Below are 24,600 nucleotides of genomic sequence, written 5' to 3' on the forward strand. Positions count from 1 at the left end.
TTAATATGAAATGTAAAGATTACAAATCGAGAAGAATAATCTATATTAAATTAAAACTTAAGGATTATTAAACATTCTTTTTCGACCATACTTCCGATTTCGCAAATAAAAGCTTGGTATTTTATACTATTATAAAAAAATACAGAAAATATTTTATAAAAACCTTTAAATATTACAATTTACTTAGCAAGTGCAAATCAAATATTTGTTGGAAAAGTTTCTGGTGTGTAGATATAAAGAAAAGGGTTTGCTTGGACTGATTATATATGCTTGAAGGCAAAAATATTGAACAAATATATAACGTAACGGTATTGCTTCACTTACAACAGCTGGCCCAATAAAATTGTGCCGATTTCTGACTGCATCATTGGTATTCTGCTCTTGTATTCCCTATTTCCAATTGCCTGATCAGAAGGGAAAAGCGCTTTGCTTTACGTGCGTATTGTACCCTTGAACCAAACTTCCCCAGTTATTCTCCAGATTGTTCATTAATAACTACTTGTTATGCATTTTAAATGTTTGGCATATTTAGCACTGATCGTAAATCTTCAGTATTTTACAGAAATGTTCCCTTCAAAAACGTTTAGTAACTTGCTCAGGCGATGTTGGGTAAAGTCCTGTTATCATAAGAATAGGCTAAGATTAACTCAGTCAAGGCTAAACAACGAAAGCATCACTTTTTAGAGCTAACAAGTTTTAAAATCTGTAAACAAAAAAACATTCAATTAAAAATCTAAATTATTGTTTTTTATTGTAGTTAAATCAATTTTTAATTGTCGAATCATTAGCATCCATTTAGACAAAATACTCAAATAAAAATAATTTTTCATACAGTTTCTAAAAATTAACTAACGTTATATTTTCTAACATTAAGATCTGATCAAAGTTGCTTAGAAATTTACACTACTGATAAATATGCTTTCAATAAGTTTATTTTTCCCAACTGAGAACAAGAAGCTAAACTTTTAACAAAATCTATAAAACAATATGAATCGAATTATTTTTATTACGACCAACAAGTTACAGTTGGCAATGAATGACAATAAAATGAGTAAGTACATAAAAAATATGTTTTGTAATAAAAGTAATATAGTAAAAGTATCATTGTTGATCAGCTGCTTTAAGGTTTGTACAAACATGTTTACAAACGTTGTAATGGATTTCGGGAGTACTACAAACCTTTCTATCCCAATTATAAGACTTCTGGGTTAGTGTAGTGATTTGTTTATGAATTACATTTTTATGGTACATTACAAGGTTGTCATATATATTTCACTAAATGTTATTGTAATTTCCCTAATTGTCATTTTTAATTACTAAGAACAATGCTTTAATCGTATTAAATGTTGGTTTTCTTCGAATAACTTATAAACAAAAAGAGATTTAGTTTAAATAAAGATTAAATTTAAAAAAATGTTTTTTGTTTAATAATCTTTAATTTGATGTGCTACATGACCTATGCTCGCATTTAAAACTTTGGGCATGGGGCTTCAAATTATTTTAAATTTTATAATGTTGGTATTAAAGACAAACTTGCATAAACGGTTTAACGATATACCGTTCGATAACATCTTGTGCTTTTTCCAACATAAAACATTTACACTGGCAAATTTAAATACAAAATTACCATAGTACAAAAGAAAAATCTCAATATTTAAAAAACCAAATCATTATCCCAACATGAGTGAATCTAGGTGCACAAAAATAGTCTACTGCAAAACTGTTTCATTCTAGACGGAAGGGATAAAACTGGTCAGAAAAGGATGTATTTTATCTGGACTGTTACGAGAGTAGGACAAGTTGAACTGAACAGGCCACTGGATGCCTCAAATAATTCACGTCTGTATGTATGTCGCTCACTTATAAATACTTATATAATAGTTTTCGACTATCTAGGTCAACAATTTACTTTACTAAATTTTGTCAATTGGAATGTTCTAAAATATATTAGAAGAGATTTCATTGATAGTGCTAGATCTCTACGGACAAATATTGAAAACTTATATAGTAAATTTATATTACAAAATTATTTTATTTTAATTTAATAAAAACTTAATTTCAGTATCAACAGCTTTTTTAAACTGACTTTGTTTACTAGTAAAATTAATTTCATCTGAAAACACGCTAAGAAAATATTCTGTTATTGCCTTGTAGATGTGATGTAGAACTAATTGTTATAAGCTATACATATATGGATACCCAACCAAGAATTATGCTTATTTATTTAATTTTGGTTTAATTACTAAAATGAGATTAGATTCTAAAGTGTTATATTTTAAACAAAATTAAAGAGTAGATATTTTAAATTAATTTCTATCCAGAATATCCGACCAAACTAAGGACGAAGTTCCAAAATTCTTTTGTTTCCCACGCATTCTCGTGCATTTACAAACACGTAAGCGGTATTTCATACCTAAATTCCTTTTAAAAAGGAATCTCAAGTATTCATGCCATAACTTATTGTCTTTAGGAGATATTTTTATTTCCAAGACCACTTATAGTGCACTAGACATACCTGACAGAAGTCATGACCTTTGGGAGATGTCCGTCTACCCAACGACTTTTATCATCCCAATTATTTCTGATAAAAGCCATGTCAGTTGGAGATCGCTGTCTCCAGTCTTTAGACGATATCCCTATCTCCAGAATTACTTATGGTGTCCAAGCATTTCTGACATAAGTGATGAAATTTGAAAGATATCCCTATCTCAAGAACCCTTATGGTAAACCAGACACTCTAGATATAAGTATTTCTTTAAGATGCACCATTGCAAGAACCATCTGCTTACCCGACGTTTCTGACTTTTGTTATGATATTCGTATCTTCAGATACACCAACTTATTGGTACTGGAACACAGATTTTGGACCCAGTTTTACTATTATTTTATTTCATATAAACTTATTTTTACATAAATAATGTTACATCAAATCACTCTTGAATTTAGGTTATAAAAATGTGATATAAATTGTACCAAGTCTGCTAATAAATGTGTTTACTTAAAGAGTAGACGATACCCAAGTGAGGTTCCATGTACCGGCACTGCTGGTTATCTGTCTAGACTCTGGGCAGACTGCGGTTAGCTGAGCACTGATGTAGAGGAGATAAATTGTTTGTGTTTCCCTAAGTGCAAAGTGCCTTCTTCCTCAACAATTTACTTTACGTGATTGTGTCACTGACAAGTATCTCTTCAGGCAATCTCAGCAGATAGCACGACTCCACTGACAAGCTTACTTTTTTTACTCCTTTTGTAAAAGGAGTATTATCATCATTATCATCGTTCTTTATATTCTTCTATATGGCTTGAGTTATTGACAATTTGGGACTTGTAATCTATATCTTGAGATTTTTTAACCGTCAGTGTATTTGAACCAAATTCATTTTATATGTCGTGCATTAGCTTCAAAATTTAAGTCACCAGATTACGAATGATATATCTATGTATAGTATTATTTATATTTCCTTGGAACCATTACAAATATCCGTCTATTGCGTATAGATAGCTTCCTGAAAATGATCTTTTTTATGTGGCATGTGGAATCAGGAATTAGTTCAACGTTAGGGTCAGGATTGTACTCGATGGAGAATTGAAATGGAATCTTAAGGAGAGAATTGGGGGATTCTGTCGCAGAATATCTTTAAAAACATAACCGACATGAAAAATTACTACCAAATTTGTTTATAATGTTTTTAACAATATTTCAACTTAGTATCCGTGTCCGTGTTCGTTTATTTGTCCGTGTTTGTGTGTTTAATTAATGACGACGCTCAGTGACGAAACATTTTAACGATTGTACTACTGATTTAACAATTATATTTTAATATCGAAACGCGCAAGAAAAATATAGTTTTTGAATTGCTGATAAAAGATATGTAAATACTATTTATTGCAACCTAGGGGCTAGAACATGAGTTTTGATCATGACTTATTAATGACTTAATGCTTCTCTTTTCCTTTTATACTTACATGATGGGTTTCAAACTAATGACACTGCTGTAGAACTACATTGAAAGATGTGATACTGAAACAGCTGTTAAAGGATTTGAGCTAAGCTTGGTTTATTTTACTCATGGCTTACACTAGTATTTCTTACTATGTAACCTAGATGTGCATTTACAAACCAAATTAACAAAAAAAGTAACGAAAAAAGTAAGAGAAGTTGGAGAGAATGATATTAAAAAGCTGTTAAAAGACCGGATATAACTTGGGTTCATTATTCCTCACTTACTCGTTTATTTCTTACTTTTTTACCTGCATGTGGAGCTTCGAACAAAAAAACATTGACAAAAACAGCTTTACAGTTCATAGGTGGGTAAAATTTTATTTTAAAAACTGCAAGTGAACAAGAGAAACTTATCTTGGTTAATTGTTACTATGAATTTTGTACACTTAATTATGTAAATTTTGAATGGTATAAATTTACATGTAATTTGTCATACAGCGCAACGATAGGAACATGAGAGGGTATTACCAGTGATGAGGAAGTGTATGTTACCAGTGATGAGGATGAGTATGTTACCAGTGATGAGGAAGAGTATGTTACCAGTGATAAGAGCGTATTGCAAGGTATTGAGGAAGAGTGTGTTACCAGTGATGTGGAAGTGTATGTTACCAGTGATGAGGATGAGTATGTTACCAGTGATGAGGAGGAAGAGTATGTTACCAGTGATAAGAGCGTATTACCAAGGTATTGAGGAAGAGTGTGTTACCAGTGATGTGGAAGAGTATGTTACCAGTGATGAGGATGAGTATGTTACCAGTGATGAGGAAGAGTATGTTACCAGTGATAAGAGCGTATTGCAAGGTATTGAGGAAGAGTGTGTTACCAGTGATGTGGAAGAGTATGTTATCAGTGATGAGGGAGGGTGAGTTACCATTGAAAGTAGTTCAATCTCAATGTCACTGTGAAACTATTGAAGTAGGTTCTAATGCTAAAATGAGGCTGCTCAAATAGTGTTCTTGGCAAAACTGGTGTCTACATAATTAAACTTTGATAACTTTGGCGAGAGTGTGATATAAATATGGGGATGGTGGGAATTTGAGGGAAAAGATATTAGGGAGTTACTGAAGAAATTTAATTTGGTAGTTAGTAGTAAAATCGCCCGTAATATATCTAAGTATACGTACATTTTAGTTCTTATTGAAAAATTTAAAATGTCTTTATTTGACGTGGAGGTAGGGTTGATTTGGCCCAATGTGAATGGGATAAATATTAAGTTATTTTGTAATATTCATTTTAATACTTATTTTTGATATCGTAGTGTCCTAAAAGTGTTTTATTGGCATATCCGCATGAATGTGTTTCGGTAGAAACCAAATAAACACTTAGAATGTATATAAAATTTGTGTATATTTAGTTAGTGAATGTCCAAATACAACTATCATAAAAGTAAACAAAAAATTGTATACGGAATTTTTACTTTCACAAAACGCTAATTTAGAAAAAGCAGTGTAACAATGGAGATCCAATCTACATATAATATTTGTATGTACATTTTAAATTGCAAAGAAAAGCTGAGTACCATCGCAATTGTAGCTCTAGTTAGTGCTTTGAGTGAGACGAAGAGATAATTTGTGTTCTGAGGAGTGTTTAACGCTGTCAAAGGAACAAAGTATAAGTTACAACTATTCCAGTCTAGTCCCGCTGAAACACATATTCTAATGTGTACGGTCGACAGCAACTTCATTTAAAAGGAATCTTTTCATGATATCGTGTGTAGCGTGTAATTAATGTAAACTCGTTTTAAAGTAAAAAGACATTACAATTTTATTTCTTAGTAAATAGTAAGAACAAATTGATTTTTATGTGTACAAATAAATTTTTGTACAATATTTTCTGATATCAGACTAAAAAGACTACATTTAAACCTATTTAAAATTGAAAATACGAGAAAAACATTATTTCAGTTATTAACGAAATTTTTACAAATAAGTTAACTATCTAAACTCTTCTAACCATTTGCAACGGTACCACGACTATCCTTTAAATATGACGGTTCACACCGTGTCAAACCTGACAAAAATTTAATATCTTGAAATACTTCATCCTCGGTGTGGTCTGTCAACAGATATATTAAGGCCACAACTGGCAGAGCCAGTAATGCATATCTACTTATACATATCTGTATATGTGGAGAGGCAAAGATGTATCATGGCGGGTTAAGGTTAAGCAATCATCGGTCAATATGACTTTTTTGTATATGTTATCCAGTAATTGTGTGAGGGAAATAACTTTTCATAGTTTTCAACGCCCCAACGCGGTCCAAAGTCAAAATCTCTAATGATAGTAAGAATTAGCCGGTGCGGAAAGTACGAGAAAGAAAACATGGATACTCGTATGCAGGTCTGCCAACCACGCACTCTGACAATGAAATAAATCTGTAATATAAAAATTAATTGTTATATCAGGGATTTAGTTATTTATCAACAGATGATTTTGATCACATGATTTATAGTTGTAGGCAAATATCAAAGTAAATAATAAAAAATTACTAGTAGATATATATATATATATATATATATATATATATATAAGTAGATATGAATGTGAGGGTTCTAGCTCACTTTTGGGACAGTCAGAAAATCAACGTAAAATACTGTTTAAAGGACAATAAACTAATCTGTAACTCACGAATGAAAAATTAACCGAATCTATAGCTGTTTTACTGTTCATTGTAGGCTTCTAATTTTAAGCTGTTTTAATGAAAAAATCCAGAAATCTTCGAAATCTTTATTCCACGAAGTTAATTGTAACACAGTCTTTATCTTTAATAGTCTTCTTTCCAGTAACAACCAAGTGTAATTTTTCATTTTTGTTCAATTCTTTAATCTTTTTTTCATCCAAAACAGTCAAAAATCTGTTTGGCAAGTGTTACTTTACAATCTTCCAACTCGGCAATTATTGTAAAACCCGAATTTATCTTTCATTTTCTCCAAATTCACAATTTTGTATTTCTTATTTTCTTCTAATTCTATTAATTTCTTGTATTCTTTGAATGTTAAATCACCAACCTTATTCAACTCTTGTAAACAGTGCCATTTACATAGAAAAAAATTAATACTTCTACACTTTTAAGGTGAAAAATCAACACTATACTTCCAAAATACACAAAAAACCGGGGTTTTGACCTAAAAACGTGTTTTTAGGGTCAAAACCACAGCTCTTAAGGTGCATATATACTAGAGTTTTTTTGAAAAAATCCTGAAAATCTACTGAATTTCTCTAATTATTGCGAATTTTTAGCTTTAAAGTTGATAATGTGAACGATATTTCTCGAAAAATCACTACAAAATTGAAATTTAATAAATCTCTAAATGAAATTTTTTCTATATAAATAGAAGAATCAAAGGCTGTTTAACCATAAATTGTGCTGATTTGTATCAAATTTTAGTAAAAATCTGTACTTTTTCAAAGTGTTAGTTAAACAAATTTTTCTTCTTTAAATAGAAGAATCAAAGGCTGTTCAACCATAAATTGTGCTGATTTTTATCAAATTTTGATAAAAAATCCTTAGAAATCTACTGAATTATTGCTATTTTTCAGCTTAATAAAAAGATATTTTACTAAAAAGTAAAACTTGGCAGATTCAAATTTTTCCCTATTTAAATGGAGAGGAAAAAGATATCCTGCCCGTACTGCAAAAAAGATGTTTTCGAACATCATTTTACCCGACATTATAAGTCGAAAAAATCATTTGAAGAACAAAGAAATTTATAATAAAGAACTAAATTATTTGAGGACTTGGGCTAAAGAGAATCAAATCGATGGTCACGAGAAGATGTACAATATAGAAAAATTGCGTGAACTAAAGAAAAATTTTTAAGGAAAGTAAAAAAGATCTCAATCTATTTAAAGATGAAAAATTTCAATCAATCGCTGAGAAATTGTCCATTGAAACAAACGATAAAACTAAGTCTGAAATGATCGAAGAAATTGACAAAACTCTTAATGAGAAACCTGAAAATATCATTGATGTAGAAGTTTTATCCTCAATACATGGTCTATTTAAGCAATACATTTTAACAAATTTGAACGACAATTTCATGTCAATTTACAAATATCTTTTCTATTTTGCGCCCAGAAATTAAAAGTTTAATCGAAAAATTTCAAGAAACTGTGAAAAATAGTAAAGGATATCTCCTTTTAGAATGCGAATACGAAACGAACTTTAGTGAACGGATGAAACACAAACTTGTCCAATGTACTTTACTATAAAAGCAGACGAGATCTTTGATGTAAACGACTTTATTACTAAGCAATTTAATAAATTAACACATCGAGAACAGACAAATCATCCAAATAAGGGTTCTGGATGGACATTTAAAAGCTGCAAACAACTAGTTTTGAGCCTTAATAAACACGAAATAATGAACGCAGGATCATATATCGATTTGCCAAAGAAAATCAAAGATAAGAAAGCTTGTGTAAATATCAAAAATAAAGATGATTTCTGTTTTGTTTATTCTATCCGATGCGCTATTGAAAAACCTGAAAAGAATGCTGACAGAGCAAAGCAATACGAGAAATTTGTAAATGACGAGATATTTTCAGGTTTCGAGTATCAATGTCCTTAAAAGATATACAATTATTTGAAAAACGAAGCAGTAAAGCAAAGTATAATTATCCGAAAATGTCTGTAAATGTCTATAGTTTTGATGAAAAACTCAATATTGTTCCGTTACAAATTTCAGAAATTTATGATGCCGAGTTAGAAAATCCGATTTATTGTATGTTAAACAAGATGACAAATCTCATTATGTTTTGATAACAGATTTAAATAAGCTCGTTTTCTCTCAGTTATCTAAGTGTAAAAATAAAAAATTTCTATGCAGAAGATGTTTAAGCCATTTCTACAATCTGGAGATTTAAACAGACCATTTAGAAATTTGTAAAAATCACGAAGTTTTGTAAGCCAATTATGCCGTTTCCAGGTCAAACAACAACATTTATTAATTATCAAAAGAAATTTCTCATCCTTACGTTAATTTATATGGATTTTGAAAGCATATTAGAGAAGATTCTCACATGCAAAAACAATCCGCAAAAGTCGACTACAACCAAGATTCAGAAGCACATTCCTTATGGTTTTACTCTATATTTAGTGTCAAATGTGACAAATCGCATGTACAAACCTATATGTTATAGAGCAAAAAATGAAGAAGATTTGCAAATGTTCCTGCAAAATTGTTTGAAGAGCTCAATAAAATATCAAAATACATAGCTAAAAAGTATAATTCTAAGAACAAAAAAACCTATGAAATTGACCGAAGAAGAAGAATTAGCGTACCAAAATTCTAGTCTTTGTCATATTTGTGAATGTGAGGGTTTTGATAATCAAACAAGAAAAAAAAGTACGAGATCATTGTCATTTAACAGGTAAATTTAGAGGTTCAGCTCATTTATCTTGTAACTTGAATCTCAAGTTTCCTCAAAATATTCCAGTTTTCTGTCACAATATGAGTAACTACGATACTCATTTGTACATAAAAGAATTGGCGAAACAATATGGAAACGTTGATTTGATTGCAAACACAGACGAAAAATATATAAATTATTCTGTAAATTCTGGATATGGGTATGAGTTTGAAGATGATAAACCAAGAAAGTTCATCAAGTTTTCTTTCGTAGATACGTTCAGATTTTATGGCATCGTCTATAGAAAAGTTAGCTAAAAATCTAAAGAGAGAAGACTTCAAACATACAAATCATTTTATACAAGATGGACTGAATGAGATAATAGAAAGACAGCCAAATGACGAAGAAGAAATCTTTTAAAATTCTATCTGGAAAAGGAATATTTCCCTATGAATTTATCGACAGTATTGAAAAACTTGATTACACAGAAGAATTGAGAATTCCAAGATTTCTATTCACTTTTGACAGATGAGAGCATATCTGAGAAAGATTTTCAACACCTACTTAAATGTTTGGAACAAATTAAAAGAGAAAAATCTAGGAAATTACTCTGATCTCTATAACATTCAAGATGTTCTATTGCTCGCTGATATCTTTGAAAATTTTAGGAATATTTGTTTGAATTGCTATAAACTCGATCCGGCACACTATCTAACAGCTCCCAGTCTCGCATGGGACGCAATGTTAAAATTAACGAAAATTGAGCTTCAGCTAATTAACGATTATAATATGTATTTGATGATTGAAAAAGGCATTCGCGGGGGCATTTCTCAGTGTATTAAACGATATGTGAAAGCAAATAACAAATATTTAAAAGATTTTGATAAGACAAAGCCCGAAAACTATCTGTTTGTACGTCGATGCAAACAACCTTTATGGGTATTGTCTTATGCAAAAACTGCCGTTTAGTGATATCAAGTGGATGGATCCTAAAACGTATACAAAAGAAGAGTGGCAAGAAACAATTTTAGAACTCACTGGCGACGAAGATTATGGCTATATTCTCGAAGTCGATCTTGGATATCCAACAAATTTACACGAACATCACAAGGATTTACCTCTTGCTCCAGAACATTTTAAAAACAAACTTTGCACAACTCTACTGGATAAAAACTGAATACGTTGTTCATTCGAGAAATTTGAAGTTCTATTTGGAACAAGGTATGATTTTGAAACATGTGAATAGAGTTATTGCATTCGATCAGAAGCCTTTTATGAAAAGAGTACATTGATTTTAATACTAATATGAGGACCAAAGCTACAAGTGACTTTGAGAAGGATTTTTATAAGCTGATGAACAACTCAGTTTTTGGAAAAAGTATGGAAAATGTGCGAAATAGATGCGATATTAGACTAGGAAATGAAGAAATTTTCAATGAAACAGGCCAAGAAAACGAACTTCAAAAGCTTCACTATCTTTGACGACAACTGTATAGCGAGTCACATGTATAAACAAAAGGTTAAATTTAACAAACCGATCTACATAGGATTTTCAGTTCTTGACCTATCAAAATTGCTAATGTACGAGTTTTATTACGATAAATTAAAGAGATTTGATCCAGATTTGACAGATTTGAATCTGTGTTACATGGATACAGACAGTTATTTCGTAGAATTGAAACGAGATCCTTTTAAAATTATTAAAGAAAATATAGATGACTTTGATACAAGTGATTATCCAAAAGATCACGAATGTTTCACTAATAAAAATAAGAAGGTAATAGGGAAATTCAAAAGATGAATTAAATAGCGAAGTTTTTTAGAAGAATTTTTGTGGTTTAAGATCGAAAATGTACTCGTACAAATATCTAGACAAAAATCCAGTTAGGTGTAAAGGAATTAAGAGAAGCGTTGTAAATAAAACAATAAATATCGAAAACTTGAAGAGATGTTTGTTCGAAGATAAAGAAGAATTTAGAGAGATGAACTGTAATAAAAAGCTACAAACATGAGTTGTACACCGTCACTATAAACAAGTTAGCACTGAACGCTAAAGATGATAAGAGAAATTGTCCTAGAAAAATAAGATCGATACAGTACCGTATGGCTATAAAAATGAAGCAAAATCTGATATATTAGACGAATTAAATAAACTTGGAAACTTTGATATGTAAATGGAAGATGATTTGATTCACTGCCACAAATGCAAGAAAAAAACGAAAAATATAGATTCTAAAATCGTTCAAACTCAAAACGGATTGTATAGAATTGCAGCAAAATGTTCAAAATGTAAGACAAATAAGAGTAAATTTATAAAGAATCCAAATGAAAAACAAGTAAAGAAAGAATCTAAGAATAAGGAAGAAATCGAGATTGAAGCTAGAGAAATTCATGCACCAGTACGAAAAAAGTTTTAAAAAGAGAAAAATTATAACTTTAGGAATTGACGATTTATGGGCAGCAGATTTAGTTATAATGTCTAACTATTCGGATCAAAATGATGGATTCAAGTATATGTTAAATGTTATTGATACTTTCTCAAAATATGCTTTGGTCAAGAGCTATCAAAAGAAAAAACGGCAAGGATGTTTCAAAAGCTTTCGAAGATATAGTAAAAGATGCCATAAGGATCAATCACAAACCTCCTAACCTACTTCATACAGATAAGGGTTTAGAGTTTAAAAATAAAGAATTTAACGATGTTTTGAGGAAATACAACATTAAGATTTATCATACTGAAAACGAAGAGAAATCAAAGTATTGTAGAGAGATATAACAGAACTCAAAATGAGAGAATGAAAAGTAATTTTTGAGATTAATAAAAACTTTAAATGGATCGATATTCTTCAAGAAATCGTAAAGAAATATAACGATACTGTTCACAGCACAATCAAAATGAAGCCTAAAGACGTAGATAATGATGCAGAAAAAGAGTTATTAGAGTCGGTTTTTTAAGTATGTTCCACCTGAAATTCACACGAAAACTAAATTTAAAGTCAATGATCATGTAAGAATTGTTAGTAAAAAACAAACATTTTCGAACAAATATAAGAACAATTGGTCAAGAGAAATCTTTGTGATTTATCAAATTAAAAACACAGATCCTGTAACTTATAGTATAAAAGATTTAAATAATGAAGAAATAACCGGAAAGTTTTATGAATATGAATTGAGAAAGTCAAAGATTTTTTTCTATATAAATGGAGGCTCAAAAGAAATGTTCAAGGTGCAAAGAATTTAAAGATTTTGAAGCTTTTCATAAAAATAAGAATACCAAAGATGGATTATACTATTATTGTAAGGATTGTCATAAAAATATGCAAGAGAATTATACGATAAATTAGAAAAATTAACGTTAGAAGAGAAAAAATGTTGCGTTTGTAAAGAAATTAAGGATATTTCCAAAATTTTACGATTGGCATTATAGTAAAGATAATAAGAAGGCTTTTTGTAGAGATTGTGCTAGAAGAATTAAACGAGAAAGTCAAAAGAAACCGACTCTTTGCGAGTGTGGACGAATCATTCAATGGTTACCTTATCTTCAAAAACATTTACAAACAAAATATCATAATTCGAGAGTTTAATAAAATTTATTAACATTTTCATCGTGTAATTTAGATATTCTATAAATCAGTCGAGATTCTGCCATATTTGTAGTAAAATGATTTCCGTTGTATAAAATATTTAAAGATTCTTTCATTTGGTTATACAGATTGATAGAATTTGGTTCGTCATCAATGAACAAAATCTCTAATTCAGGATAATTTATTTTTAGATGTTTTAATCGGTTTGGTATTTCTCGTTTCTGAGCTCTGATAACGTAATAAGGATATTCCCACATGTGATTCTTCTTAATTAACACAAAAACATGGTGTTTTTTCTTATCAAAATCTTTACATACCATATCTCTCTTCATTAATTCCATTCGCAATTCTTGATTCTCAATTTTCAAGGATTTCATTTGACCTGAAATTTGTAACTGTTTTATTTCATCTTTTAACTGCTTATTTTCGTTTTCAAGTTTGTACTCGCCATATTTTCTAATACTCGGTAAAACTTCTTCTAAAACCCAATTTTGAAACGTTTCTGCAATCTTCATTTTAGATTTCAGTATTAAAGAATATATGCCTGGTTCATTGATGAAAATAGTGTCTGGATGTAATTTTTGTAAGAGTCGCGATTCGATACCCTTGTCAGAATCTATGTTTTCAAAGCTTTTTTTGTATTTTTCTTTAACATGATCTATGATAGCTTGTCTCGTATTTTTTTAAAATTCCAATATTTCTGCAACATCTTTAGCCTTAAACCAAAATTCATTATTTTCGTCAACAATTGTAAAAGATATGTTTGCTTTTAAATCTAAGTTGATTTATTGAGTAGGTCTACAACTGACTCCATTTAGATAGAAAAGAAATTTAACTAGTAATTTTTATTTTGAGAATGAAGGCCAGATTCATTGATAAAAACAGTGTCAGGATGAAGATTGTTAAGGGGCCCATTCGAATAGCCCCTTGTTTTTTAAGTAAAAAATATTGAATTTTGTCATCATCATCAACTCATTTTTATTCCTTTTTCAATCTTAAATATATTGTTGTTTTACTCTCATTATTTAATAAATTTTCCCTCAGAGTCTTGAACAGTTAAGACGATTTTTTGAATTCTTTTAATATTTTTTCTAATTGGAAATATAATCGATTTCATTCGGTTTTTCACTGATTTTTGATCCATAAGCAACATTTGGGAAAAAATGTGTACAAAAATTTCAGATTCTTTGTGTAAATGTTCGGTATGATTTTCAAAACTAGGTTCAACGAGATTGCAGTGCACTTCAATTACATCGAACGGTCTAAATTTTGGCGTTTTATTTCCTAAATATACCTGATTTGGCTCAATAGTTTCTTGAACAAACCCTAACAAATCTACAATAATTGCTGAAAACATTATTCTTACTGGTGATTTTATTTGAATTTTATTATAAAGAAAATTTTTTTGCATTTCAAAACTTGTTTTCGTCAAAGTTTAAAGATTTATCTGATTGTTTGAATGTTTTCAGATAATTTTTAAGGGAATTTTTTATTTGATCGAAAGTATAATATCCTTTGTTTAAACCATAATATTTTGTTATGTTCTTCTCACTAAATCCTATACAATAAGGAGAACTTTCACTAATATTTATTACAAAATTGTCAGAATAAAAACCGCTTAAACCGATAAAATAATTTGATTCTTCCTCTAAGTGTATAGGATGTTCCAAGTTTAAAACTAATTTAGAGCTTTCTGAAGTCAACTTGAACAGCTTCATTTTCGCAAGCGTTGCTTCAAGATGAAAATCTTCTATTTAAATGGAGAAATTTTTAAAGCAAAAAGATCAGATAAAACTTCAAACGTATTGAGAAAAAAAGAAAGATCAACCAATCAGATTGTTAATTGTTGGTTCAAGTGGATGTGGAAAAACAACTTTATTATTGAATTTTATCTACAATAGGTTGATTCCTTATTCCAATTTGTATGTTTTTAGTAAATCTTTAGAACAAGACGCCTATAAAAAATTACAAGAAAGATTTGAAAATATTGAGAAAAAACTTAAGCAAAAAAGTATCACATTTTTTATAATGGCTTCTGAGGATATAGTTCCGTTAAGCGAATGTAAACCCAATTCGTTAAATCGTTTTTGATGATTGTATTTTGGAAAATCAGGACGTTATTAAGGAATATTTCGTAATGTCTCGTCACAAAAAACATATCTTGTATCTATTTTTCCCAATGCTTTTCAAAGGTTGATAAACAAGTTATTAGAAATAACCTGAATATGTTGTGTATTTTTAAGCAAGATGATCACTATTCGAGAAAAATTTACAACAATTATGTGGGATCTGATATGAGTTTTAACCACTTTATTGAGTTATGTGATAAAATTTGGAAGGAAGACTACGGATTTTTAACAATTAATCTAACTTTGAAGCCTAAAAATGGTAAATATCTGAATAAATTTTCTAATATAAATGCTGCTCAGTGGTCTCGATAAAAATATTTGTTTACAATTATTTTTACATTATCTTTACTTTTTATTTACATTATGAAAACAACTGAAAAACGGTAAATCTGTTCACGTTCCACGTTCACGTTCATGTTTCACGTTCATGTTTCACGTTCATGTTTCACGTTCATGTTTCACGTTCGTGTTTACGTTTCACGTTCATGTTTCACGTTCGTGTTTACGTTTCACGTTCATGTTTTACGTTCGTTTTTACGTTCGTGTTTCACGTTCACGTTTTTACGTTCCACGTTCACGTTTTACGTTCCACGTTCACGTTTTTTACGTTCCAACGTTCACGTTTTTACGTTCCACGTTCACGTTTTTTTTACGTTCCACGTTCACGTTTTTACGTTCCACGTTCACGTTTTTACGTTCCACGTTTCAAAATTTTCCTAAATAAATGGCGAACGTAACTTCTGAAGAAGCGAAAAAACTTGATCAAATCGAAAAAGAAATTAATCAAAGAATTTAAAGAACAGATTCGAATGGATGAAGAAGAACAAGAACTTATACAAAAAATTAATCAACCTGTAACTTCTGCAATAAAAAATGTTGAGGGCAAAATTGAAAATGTTTTAAGCGATAATCAAAATTTAATGAATTTGGTTCCAGTTGTTACGACAATTTGCTGATATTTCGATTCCAGAATCTGAAGTAGAAGAGTTTGAATTGCCAAAATTACCATCTTCAACACCATTTAGACCTCGAATCATTGAAGACTCTACCATAGTTGAACCAATAAGTCCTGGAACAACGGATATAATAATTGGTGAAATTGGTAAAAAATTTCTTCCTAGAGCAAAGGATGATAAATTTGGTTTGTATTGGGACAGAAAAAAGAAAAGTTTTATGATTGGAAATTTGCCCGTGAATTTTGAGCATAATGATATCATTATTAATGAAAAAAACATATGAAGGAACTCAAGGTTTATGGAGATTATTAACAGGCACTGATGTTCCAAAAGACGGTTTTATATTCTGAAGAAGACTTGAAAAAGTATACTGAAATTTTATGGAAATCTGATTCAATTTACAAAAATAATGATGATCCATCAACTAAGAAACCAAAGTCAAGTAAAAGGTAAAAAATATCTCAATTTGATTAAACCAATTTGGGAAAAACGAATCGAAGGATCAGGTGGTGAGGAAAATACAGTGATAATAAGATTGAGTACAGATATATCGACGATTTGACAAAACTCGATGGAATTATTAATTATATTTATGCTCAAGAGAAGGCTGGAAACAACAATTTTTTGAACGAAAAGAAAGCGATTAAAGATTTTATTTCGAACAAACTTGATGAAATGATTGAAAAACCTGATGGAATTAAATATTTAAAACGAGTTTTTTGCCGGCAATAAGTTCATCTATGATTGAGGGTAGTGGACTTTTGAATGATTTTATCAACAATTTACCTTTTGAATTACACGTACCAACTTATCAGTATCTGGGGCCTGGCACAAAAACTCGAAAAAAAAAAGACTAAAAAGAGGAGATCCTGGTATAAATAAATTAGATCAAGCTGCTATGGAACACGATATTTTTATGCAAAACATAGAGACACAAATTCAGACATATCGCAGATAAAGTTTTGCAAGATAAGGCAATGGATAGATTTTTATCAAAAGATGCTAGTTTAGGTGAAAGATTTGTTGCGCTTCCAACAGCTGGAGCAATGTTTTTGAAGAGAAAACTAGGAATGGGAATCGAAGAGAACTTGAAATTTTAACTATATAAATGGAGGTGAATGTAAATTTCAGCAAAAATCAGAAAGAAAAAATAAAATCCGCTTTTAAGAAGAAAATACCCGTTAGTATTCAATTTAAAATAGATCAACTAAAAAATGGAGAAGATAAGATATTTTTAACAAATAGACAATACAATAAACTCGAAAAACATAAGAAAAACAATAAAGGAAACCAGAATAGAATTTTCTTATAATCAGTTGAAAGAACTTAAAAATGGTGGACTTTTGAAAGATTTATTAGATTTTGGAGAAAATATTCCAGTTGTTAAAAATGTTGTTCCTTATGTTCGTAAAGCTGCTCCAATCGTTAAAAAGGATGTGATTCCTATTGTTCGAAACATTTTTAAATTGGTTAGATAAAGAGTTGGAAGATGTTACAGGATCTGGATTAGATGAAAAAAACTTTGAATTACGTGAAATCAAACATCGGAAAAAAAAATTTGAACCTTTAACATTCGGGGATATTGGAAAGAAATCTGCAAAAATATTAAACATTTTAGAGGAATCTTCATGAGAGATTACATTACCTGAAAAAGTTAAGAAATTTGAATGTGGAATTGTGAATTTAGACTCGATTATGGGAAGTGGAACGCATTGGATTTGTTATTATAAAAAATGATAAGAATGCATGTTATTTTGATTCGTATGGAAGAATTGAGGACAAACCACCTATAGAATTGATTAAATATTTGAAAAAATCAAGCGTCTACTACAATGATTCTCAGATTCAAGACTATAAAGATCCCCCAATTTGTGGTCATTTATGTGTTTTTGTTTTTGAATGAACTGAGTAATGGTAAAGATTTTAAAGAAGTTGTTAACAAATTATTGCTTAATAAATATGGATTCACAAAATATTTTTGACGTATTTGGAACACAAATTATTCAAAATGTAGATAATAGTTTGAATTTTGATAGTTTGAGAAATGAGTTTGATAACAAGTTAGAAAATTTATTACAAAACCTTCCAGATTCAGATATGTTTGCTGTCGAGATTGAAGATTTTAAAGCAGAATATGATAACAAACTTGCAAATTTCATGAGTTCAAATGAAGTTGCTGATAAAATAAAAACATTGGAAAAAGAAGTTGATGATGGTGTAAAAAAATTATTTACCAAATTTAATGTCTCACATCGAAAAAGCTGATGAAATTACTGAAGCGATCAAAGTTGAAAAGAATTATGTTAGTTTGGCTAATAAGAAAAGAATTGTCGGTGTTCGACCTGGTATTGACAAACATGATGTTGTTGTTAAAGAACAAATTTTAAAACCTCTAAAAATTATCAGAAAACATCGATATTGTTGATTTACATGATCCGAATGTTAAAAATGCCTTAGATTTTAAAGGAAAAAGAATTAGCGGTGTTAGTAAAGGAATTAATCCATTTGATGTTGTTGTAAATGATTCAATTAGAAGATCCTATTAAAATGTTTAATGAACTAAAAACAAAATTATGAGAATCATAAACAGCATGTTAAAGATTTTACAACAGAAGTCTATGAAAAACTTGATGAAAGAAGTAAAAGATCAGTAGACGATGTTGGGGAAATTAATGAAAAACTTACTAAATTTAAAGAGTCTTTGATAAGTTTAGTTTAGATGCTACGAAAACTTTTGAGAATATTGGTCATAAATTTGTTGAATACAATGATTCTTATGCTGTCAAATTTCAAAAATTAGAAGAAAACTTTTAATAAATTTAAAGAAGATGTTGTTATAAGTTTTAGAGCCATCGACATCAGATTTAATGGATTAGGCGGCTATGATGACAAAATTTCTCCTTTATAAATGGCGCTCATATATTGTGTGAGGTGTAAGGCAAAAACTGCAACAAATGATATAAAATACTATGCAAATATCAATGGAGTTAAAAGAATTTCTGGAAAATGTGCTGAATGTAACGCAAAAAAGAGCCAATTTATAAAAACTTGAAATTTTTTCTTAATAAATAGAGATGGCGGGGACATTACAGTGCATTTTCGATCTTTTTATCATGCAACACGAAAGAGATTTGAAAAAAGAACATTGGGATGACATTTCTCAAAAATATGAATTATCCGAAGATATGATGAGATTATACGTAAACAAATTGAATTGGTATAACATTTGCTAAATATCAAACTTTATCATCAGAGTTCATTCAAGAAATATACTTATCAATTAAAAGATAATATGTCTGTTCTTTGCCTCTATCAACACTTGAGTATAAAGTTTTTTGGATGAAAATAAAGATACAGTTGATTGGAACAATATTATAGATAGCGGTTACTATCCTGTGCAGATTTTATTGAAATATGTGACCGAGATCGCAAAATTCAAGGAAGAGAAATCCTGAATATGACGAAGTAGATCATTAAAATGACTCTAATCTTTTTAATTATTTTACTAAAATTTATATCTTTTCTTATAAAAACGTACATTAGATCGATGAAAAAATGATATCTTTCTTATACATGATGTTTAAAATTTCTAAATTTTCTCTTATTAAAATGGCGGACTACAGAAAATATGCTAGTGATATTGAAAGGGCGGAGTTTAAAAATTTTCTATCCAATTAGTAAACAACATTTTGAATGAACCGAATAAAAGAACTGAGTTTAATATATTGATTTTGGAGATAACTTTTGCTCGTCTAACTTCCAGTTTTATATTTCTGGAACTTTAACAAAACAAGATGGTCAAGCATATCTTGGAACTGATAATGTTTAGATTAATCGATAATTTTATACCGTTTTTATTTTCTAAGATTGAAGTAAGAAAACACAATAAATTGATAGAAGAAGTCGAAAACTGTGGCCAATTAAGCACAATTAAAGGAACTATTTCGTATTCAAAAAGTGATGTTATTTCTCAAACTTCTAATGGCTTTGAATCAGATTTTTAAATTTGGTGTTTTTGAAGCAGCTGGAAATTTATCTCATTTTGGATTAGGATTTTTTGAAAATGTTACTATTCCGATCTATAAAGGAGGATTTTATCTAAGTTTTATAAGAGCAGAAGACGATGATGTGATTCTGAAGACTGCAACTGGAAATGTTATGCCTGTTGATGGAAAAATAACAATTACAGATTTTTTTATTAGAGTTCCAATGATTGATTATAAAACCACGAGTAAAATTAGGTTGATTGATGAAATTACAAAAAGTCAAAACATTATGTTTTAATTTTTCTAGATTGGCAATGTATTGAACAAAAAGGTATTTCCGGAACAACTTATTCGTTCGATATCACAAATATTTATAGAAATATCTTCAATCCCAAGTTCGTTATTATAGGTTTTCAAACAGATAGACAGAATAATCAAGAAAAAAATTCCTTCAAAGTTCGATAGTTTGGATGTAAAAAAATATAAGAGTAAAATTGAACGGTTCTTATTATCCAGATGAATTACAAAAATTTAAACATTTCCGGTGGTCTTTTCAGAATCATGTATCAGATGTATCAAGATTTTAAGAAAGTTTACTACAAAAATATGGAAATGTATTACAACCCCAAAGAATTTATAGCAAATAGACCCATTTATGTCATTGATACAACAAAGAGTTTGACAAAATATTTCTAGTTCAAAGAAACGATATAATTATCAATATGGATTTTCAAAATGCTGTTACAAACGCGATTTGTTATGTGGTTGTGGTTTTCTGAGAAATTTTTAGCCTATGATGTGATTAAGAACGATATTAAAGAAATTCAGTAAAAATCGTCTTATTTTCTGTTGAGCGAATGTTAGCAAATTTCATTATTTCCGTTTATAGATTTTTCATTAAGAATTTCTGGATTTTTTCATTAAAACAGCTTAAGAAATTAGAAAGCCTACAATGAACAGTAAAACAGCTATAGATTCGGTTAATTTTTCATTCGTGAGTTACAGATTAGTTTATTGTCCTTTAAACAGTATTTTACGTTGAAATTTCTGACTGTCCCAAAAGTGAGCTAGAACCCTCACATTCATATCTACTTATATATATATATATATAAAACATAAAAAACGTAGGAGAACAGGTTACTAATTCAGTTTCGCTAGCAGTTCACCAGTACCATGCCTGGTAGATGTTAGAGTGGACTTCAGTTTGGGCACGGAATTTTTTTAGCATCAGCCTATATTTACCAACATTATTAATTGAACTTGGCCCGAAATTAATGTCTAAATAATATATTTTACAGTAAGCATACCTGAGTTAAGCATCGTATAGAAAAATGATTGTATAAGATGGGAAACAATTCTCAAGTTATTTCTTTTTGTTATCATTGGCTAAGCGTTAGTGAAGTATCATTCTAGGGAGATAAAAAATCATTTCTGTCTGTCTGCCCACTCGACATATCGGAAACAAATAACTTATATACATAAAACTTTTGCATGGAGGTTCATTTCTATATAACCAACATCCACTTTCATAAAGATACATGTCACTCCATGGGATTTGGCTGAACGTTAGTGAATATTTTTACATTGGTCTTATGGGTAACCATGATCGCAACGAAAAAACCAAAAAAGTTGCAGAATAAATAAATTTGTAAAAACATGGAGTACAATCATTATGCTGAGTATATGTAGCCAAACTATCACAATTATTAAATTAGCTATAGAACTGAAATGTTATATAAGGATCCCTGCATGGTTTCAAGCCTTATAAATTTGGGATATGAAACATGTCAACATTAAAAATTAACTCACCATCATCATAATCAAAACGATGAATTAATACATATACCAAGATTAAGACCCAATACAGACCAAAATTATTGTAAAAATCGCAACATTTAAAAATAACCACATATGTTTTTTATAATAATTTAAATAGGTCAAACATAGATTGGTCTCTTACAAATGTTGAAAGATAGTTGAAACAATAGGCTAACGGGACAGTATTAACGGTTTGCCACACCATTAACGCTAAGTAAATTAATCACCAAAACTACAATTATTTAGTAACCAATAATAATCTGATAGCATGTATACAGTAAAACTATTTCTTGTGGCACACTTAGGTTAGCTTAGTGAGAAACTCTGATATGCCCCTTGTGTAATATCAGGGGCAGTAGGGTAATATGTTGTTACTACTAAGTAACAACATACTTAGTAGCCAATGACCTAACTTCCTGTTACGTGGAGACATACGTTGACAGACTACCTTGCATAATGAACGCCTGAACTTTGCTAACTTGTTAGAGTACCTATAACCACGCATTTCGTCTATAACAATTCCTCTTCTCTTACGGTAACATCTAGTGTATGTGAAAACTGTTGTTTGGTATATCACTATTAGTATTCATCTTTAAAGTGAAATGCTACAGATGTATTGTGTAGATAAATAAGTTCTAGTTTTTTTTGATTTCGCACACTTTTTTCTCATCAGTAAAAATCTGCAAGAGTTGTTTTTGAAAAATACCTAGATTATTAAGTATTTGTAACGACAGTACGTCTATTTACCAGCAGAATAGGACAAAATAACGCTACAGCTTTCTCCATACAAATAGATTTTGCATTGAAAATATGTACTCGGGAACTCTAATACCCATATAATCTTGCAGTATTTCGTGACCATGCATAGCTTTATTAAAGTACAACAACGCCTATCCCATAAGAGATAAGCTGAAAGGGTAGGAAGTCTTAGTTTCTTTCACAAATCTACTATCACCTCCTCAATCCAACTTCCTGATCAAGCCAATTACTGTGAATCATACATCAATAAAATTATATGTTTTTCTCAACCCAAAATCACTCTTATTTTAGTATAATAAAAAAATCCGTTTCACGAGTTTTAAAACGGTGGATATCATTCCATATACAGTATCTTAAATTCCCAACAGAAATCTGAACGTTATCATTCACAGTAGAGGTTATTTTTGTAAAACAGAGACGAGATTAAAATTGTAATGCTTACAAGAAGAAAGAGAGCACAAATTGGAATCTTGAGATACTCCTAAATCAGCAACGAAACTCTCAGAATATACTTCGTAAAATCTACATTGAAATCTCCCTTCTCAAATTTTGGGTTTAATCCAAGTCAGAAATCCAGAATCTTCCTCAAAATAGGCGATATGCGAGCTTGTCTAATGCTTTTTGAAAGTCAAAGCATTAACACGACACGCGACGCTTGACCAATCAGCCACAGTTAATGGCAGTCAAACTGTCTCTTTACTTTTTGTCTAAAATACAATTTTACTCTTTACAAATTGTCTCAGAAATCCAGAATCTTCCTCAAAAGAGGCGATGTGCGAGCTTGTCAAACGCTTTTTGAAAGTCAACGCATTAACACGACGCTTGACCAATCAGCCAATGTTAATGGCAGTCAAATTGTCTCTTTACTTTTCCTCCATACATTACTTATATGACGTAAATATGTTTCCAAGCTTAATTATTGTAATATAGTTCAATTAAGATGAATTAACATGCTGCCAAAATAGATACCAAAAGTTACAGACTTTGTCCTGCTAGCTATTATATTCAGGTACGTTTTCATTCGCCATACATTTTTTATATGACAACATTACATGAACCATAAACTTTGTATAGGACAGACTGCAAGTTGACAGAGGACAACGCAGTAGTATATCAATAATGTAAGTTACAAACAGGATTACGCACGTCACAGCCCTCTCTTGCTCCTGTTTAGTGTCACGGGTTTTGTCACTCTCCATACATTCTTTATATGACAGCAAAACATGTATCAGCAACTACAAGTTTTATGTGACACGAGGTTTATAGAAGACAGACACGCTTGCCACTTAACACTTAATAGTGTGAATAATAAACTGCACATGTACATATGAAACGGAATACAATACCAATTTGTGCTCTATGTAACCTCAGAGAAGTATACTAATTAAACCGTTTCGGAAATTTTAAGAGCTTCACGCCGTTGGTATAAACATGTTTCGAATATCAATTAAATTTTTAATTGACTTAGTGAACAATTCAATCCGAACGTATATTCTATTTTCATACCATTAGCCTTGTGCATCTCGGCGAAATTTAAAACTAATATTTTACTGAAATAAGCATTGATTGTTATATTTTAGTAAAATACTGCTTTTGAAATAATATTAAATTATTTGTTGCTATAATTATCGTTTAGTTACTCCACGTGTCTATTAATTAAGAAACAAAACGATTGACGTATATGCACAGTGTTTGTTAAGGACTAGCATAGAATCTAAAATGTTTGAAACGAAATTCCACAAATAACAACCCTATCCTAATATCCTTTTCATTTTGCGTATTAACATTACTATCCTGTATAAATTCTATGGCACAAGTCACAGCACTAATAATTGTTGGTCTGTAAATCTAACAAGTAGTTCTTCTAATTTTGTTGAAAAGTTCTGTGCAGAAATTAATTCTAGTCTTCAAAACTGACTTAAGTCCCGACCGAGACCTGATTGCGCTACCAAATAAGTAGTTAAAAATCACCAGTGAGTGCTCATGAAAATATTTTTCAAACACACAATAGTT

General features: G+C 30.1%; 1 protein-coding gene across 1 annotated transcript in view; it reads left to right on the plus strand.

Annotated features, from left to right (window-relative positions):
• Positions 1-24,600, plus strand: part of LOC124358268 (histone-lysine N-methyltransferase SETD1B-like) — a 47,461-nt gene that overhangs the window by 12,866 nt on the left and 9,995 nt on the right. Inside the window, exons 2-3 of the mRNA XM_046810561.1 lie at positions 4,499-4,654; positions 4,713-4,865. Coding sequence (XP_046666517.1) covers positions 4,499-4,654; positions 4,713-4,865 — 309 coding nt within the window. The remainder of the gene's footprint in view (positions 1-4,498; positions 4,655-4,712; positions 4,866-24,600) is intronic.

This window comes from Homalodisca vitripennis, chromosome 3 (genome assembly GCF_021130785.1).
Source record: "Homalodisca vitripennis isolate AUS2020 chromosome 3, UT_GWSS_2.1, whole genome shotgun sequence".
NCBI classification, from domain to species: Eukaryota; Metazoa; Arthropoda; class Insecta; order Hemiptera; family Cicadellidae; genus Homalodisca; species Homalodisca vitripennis.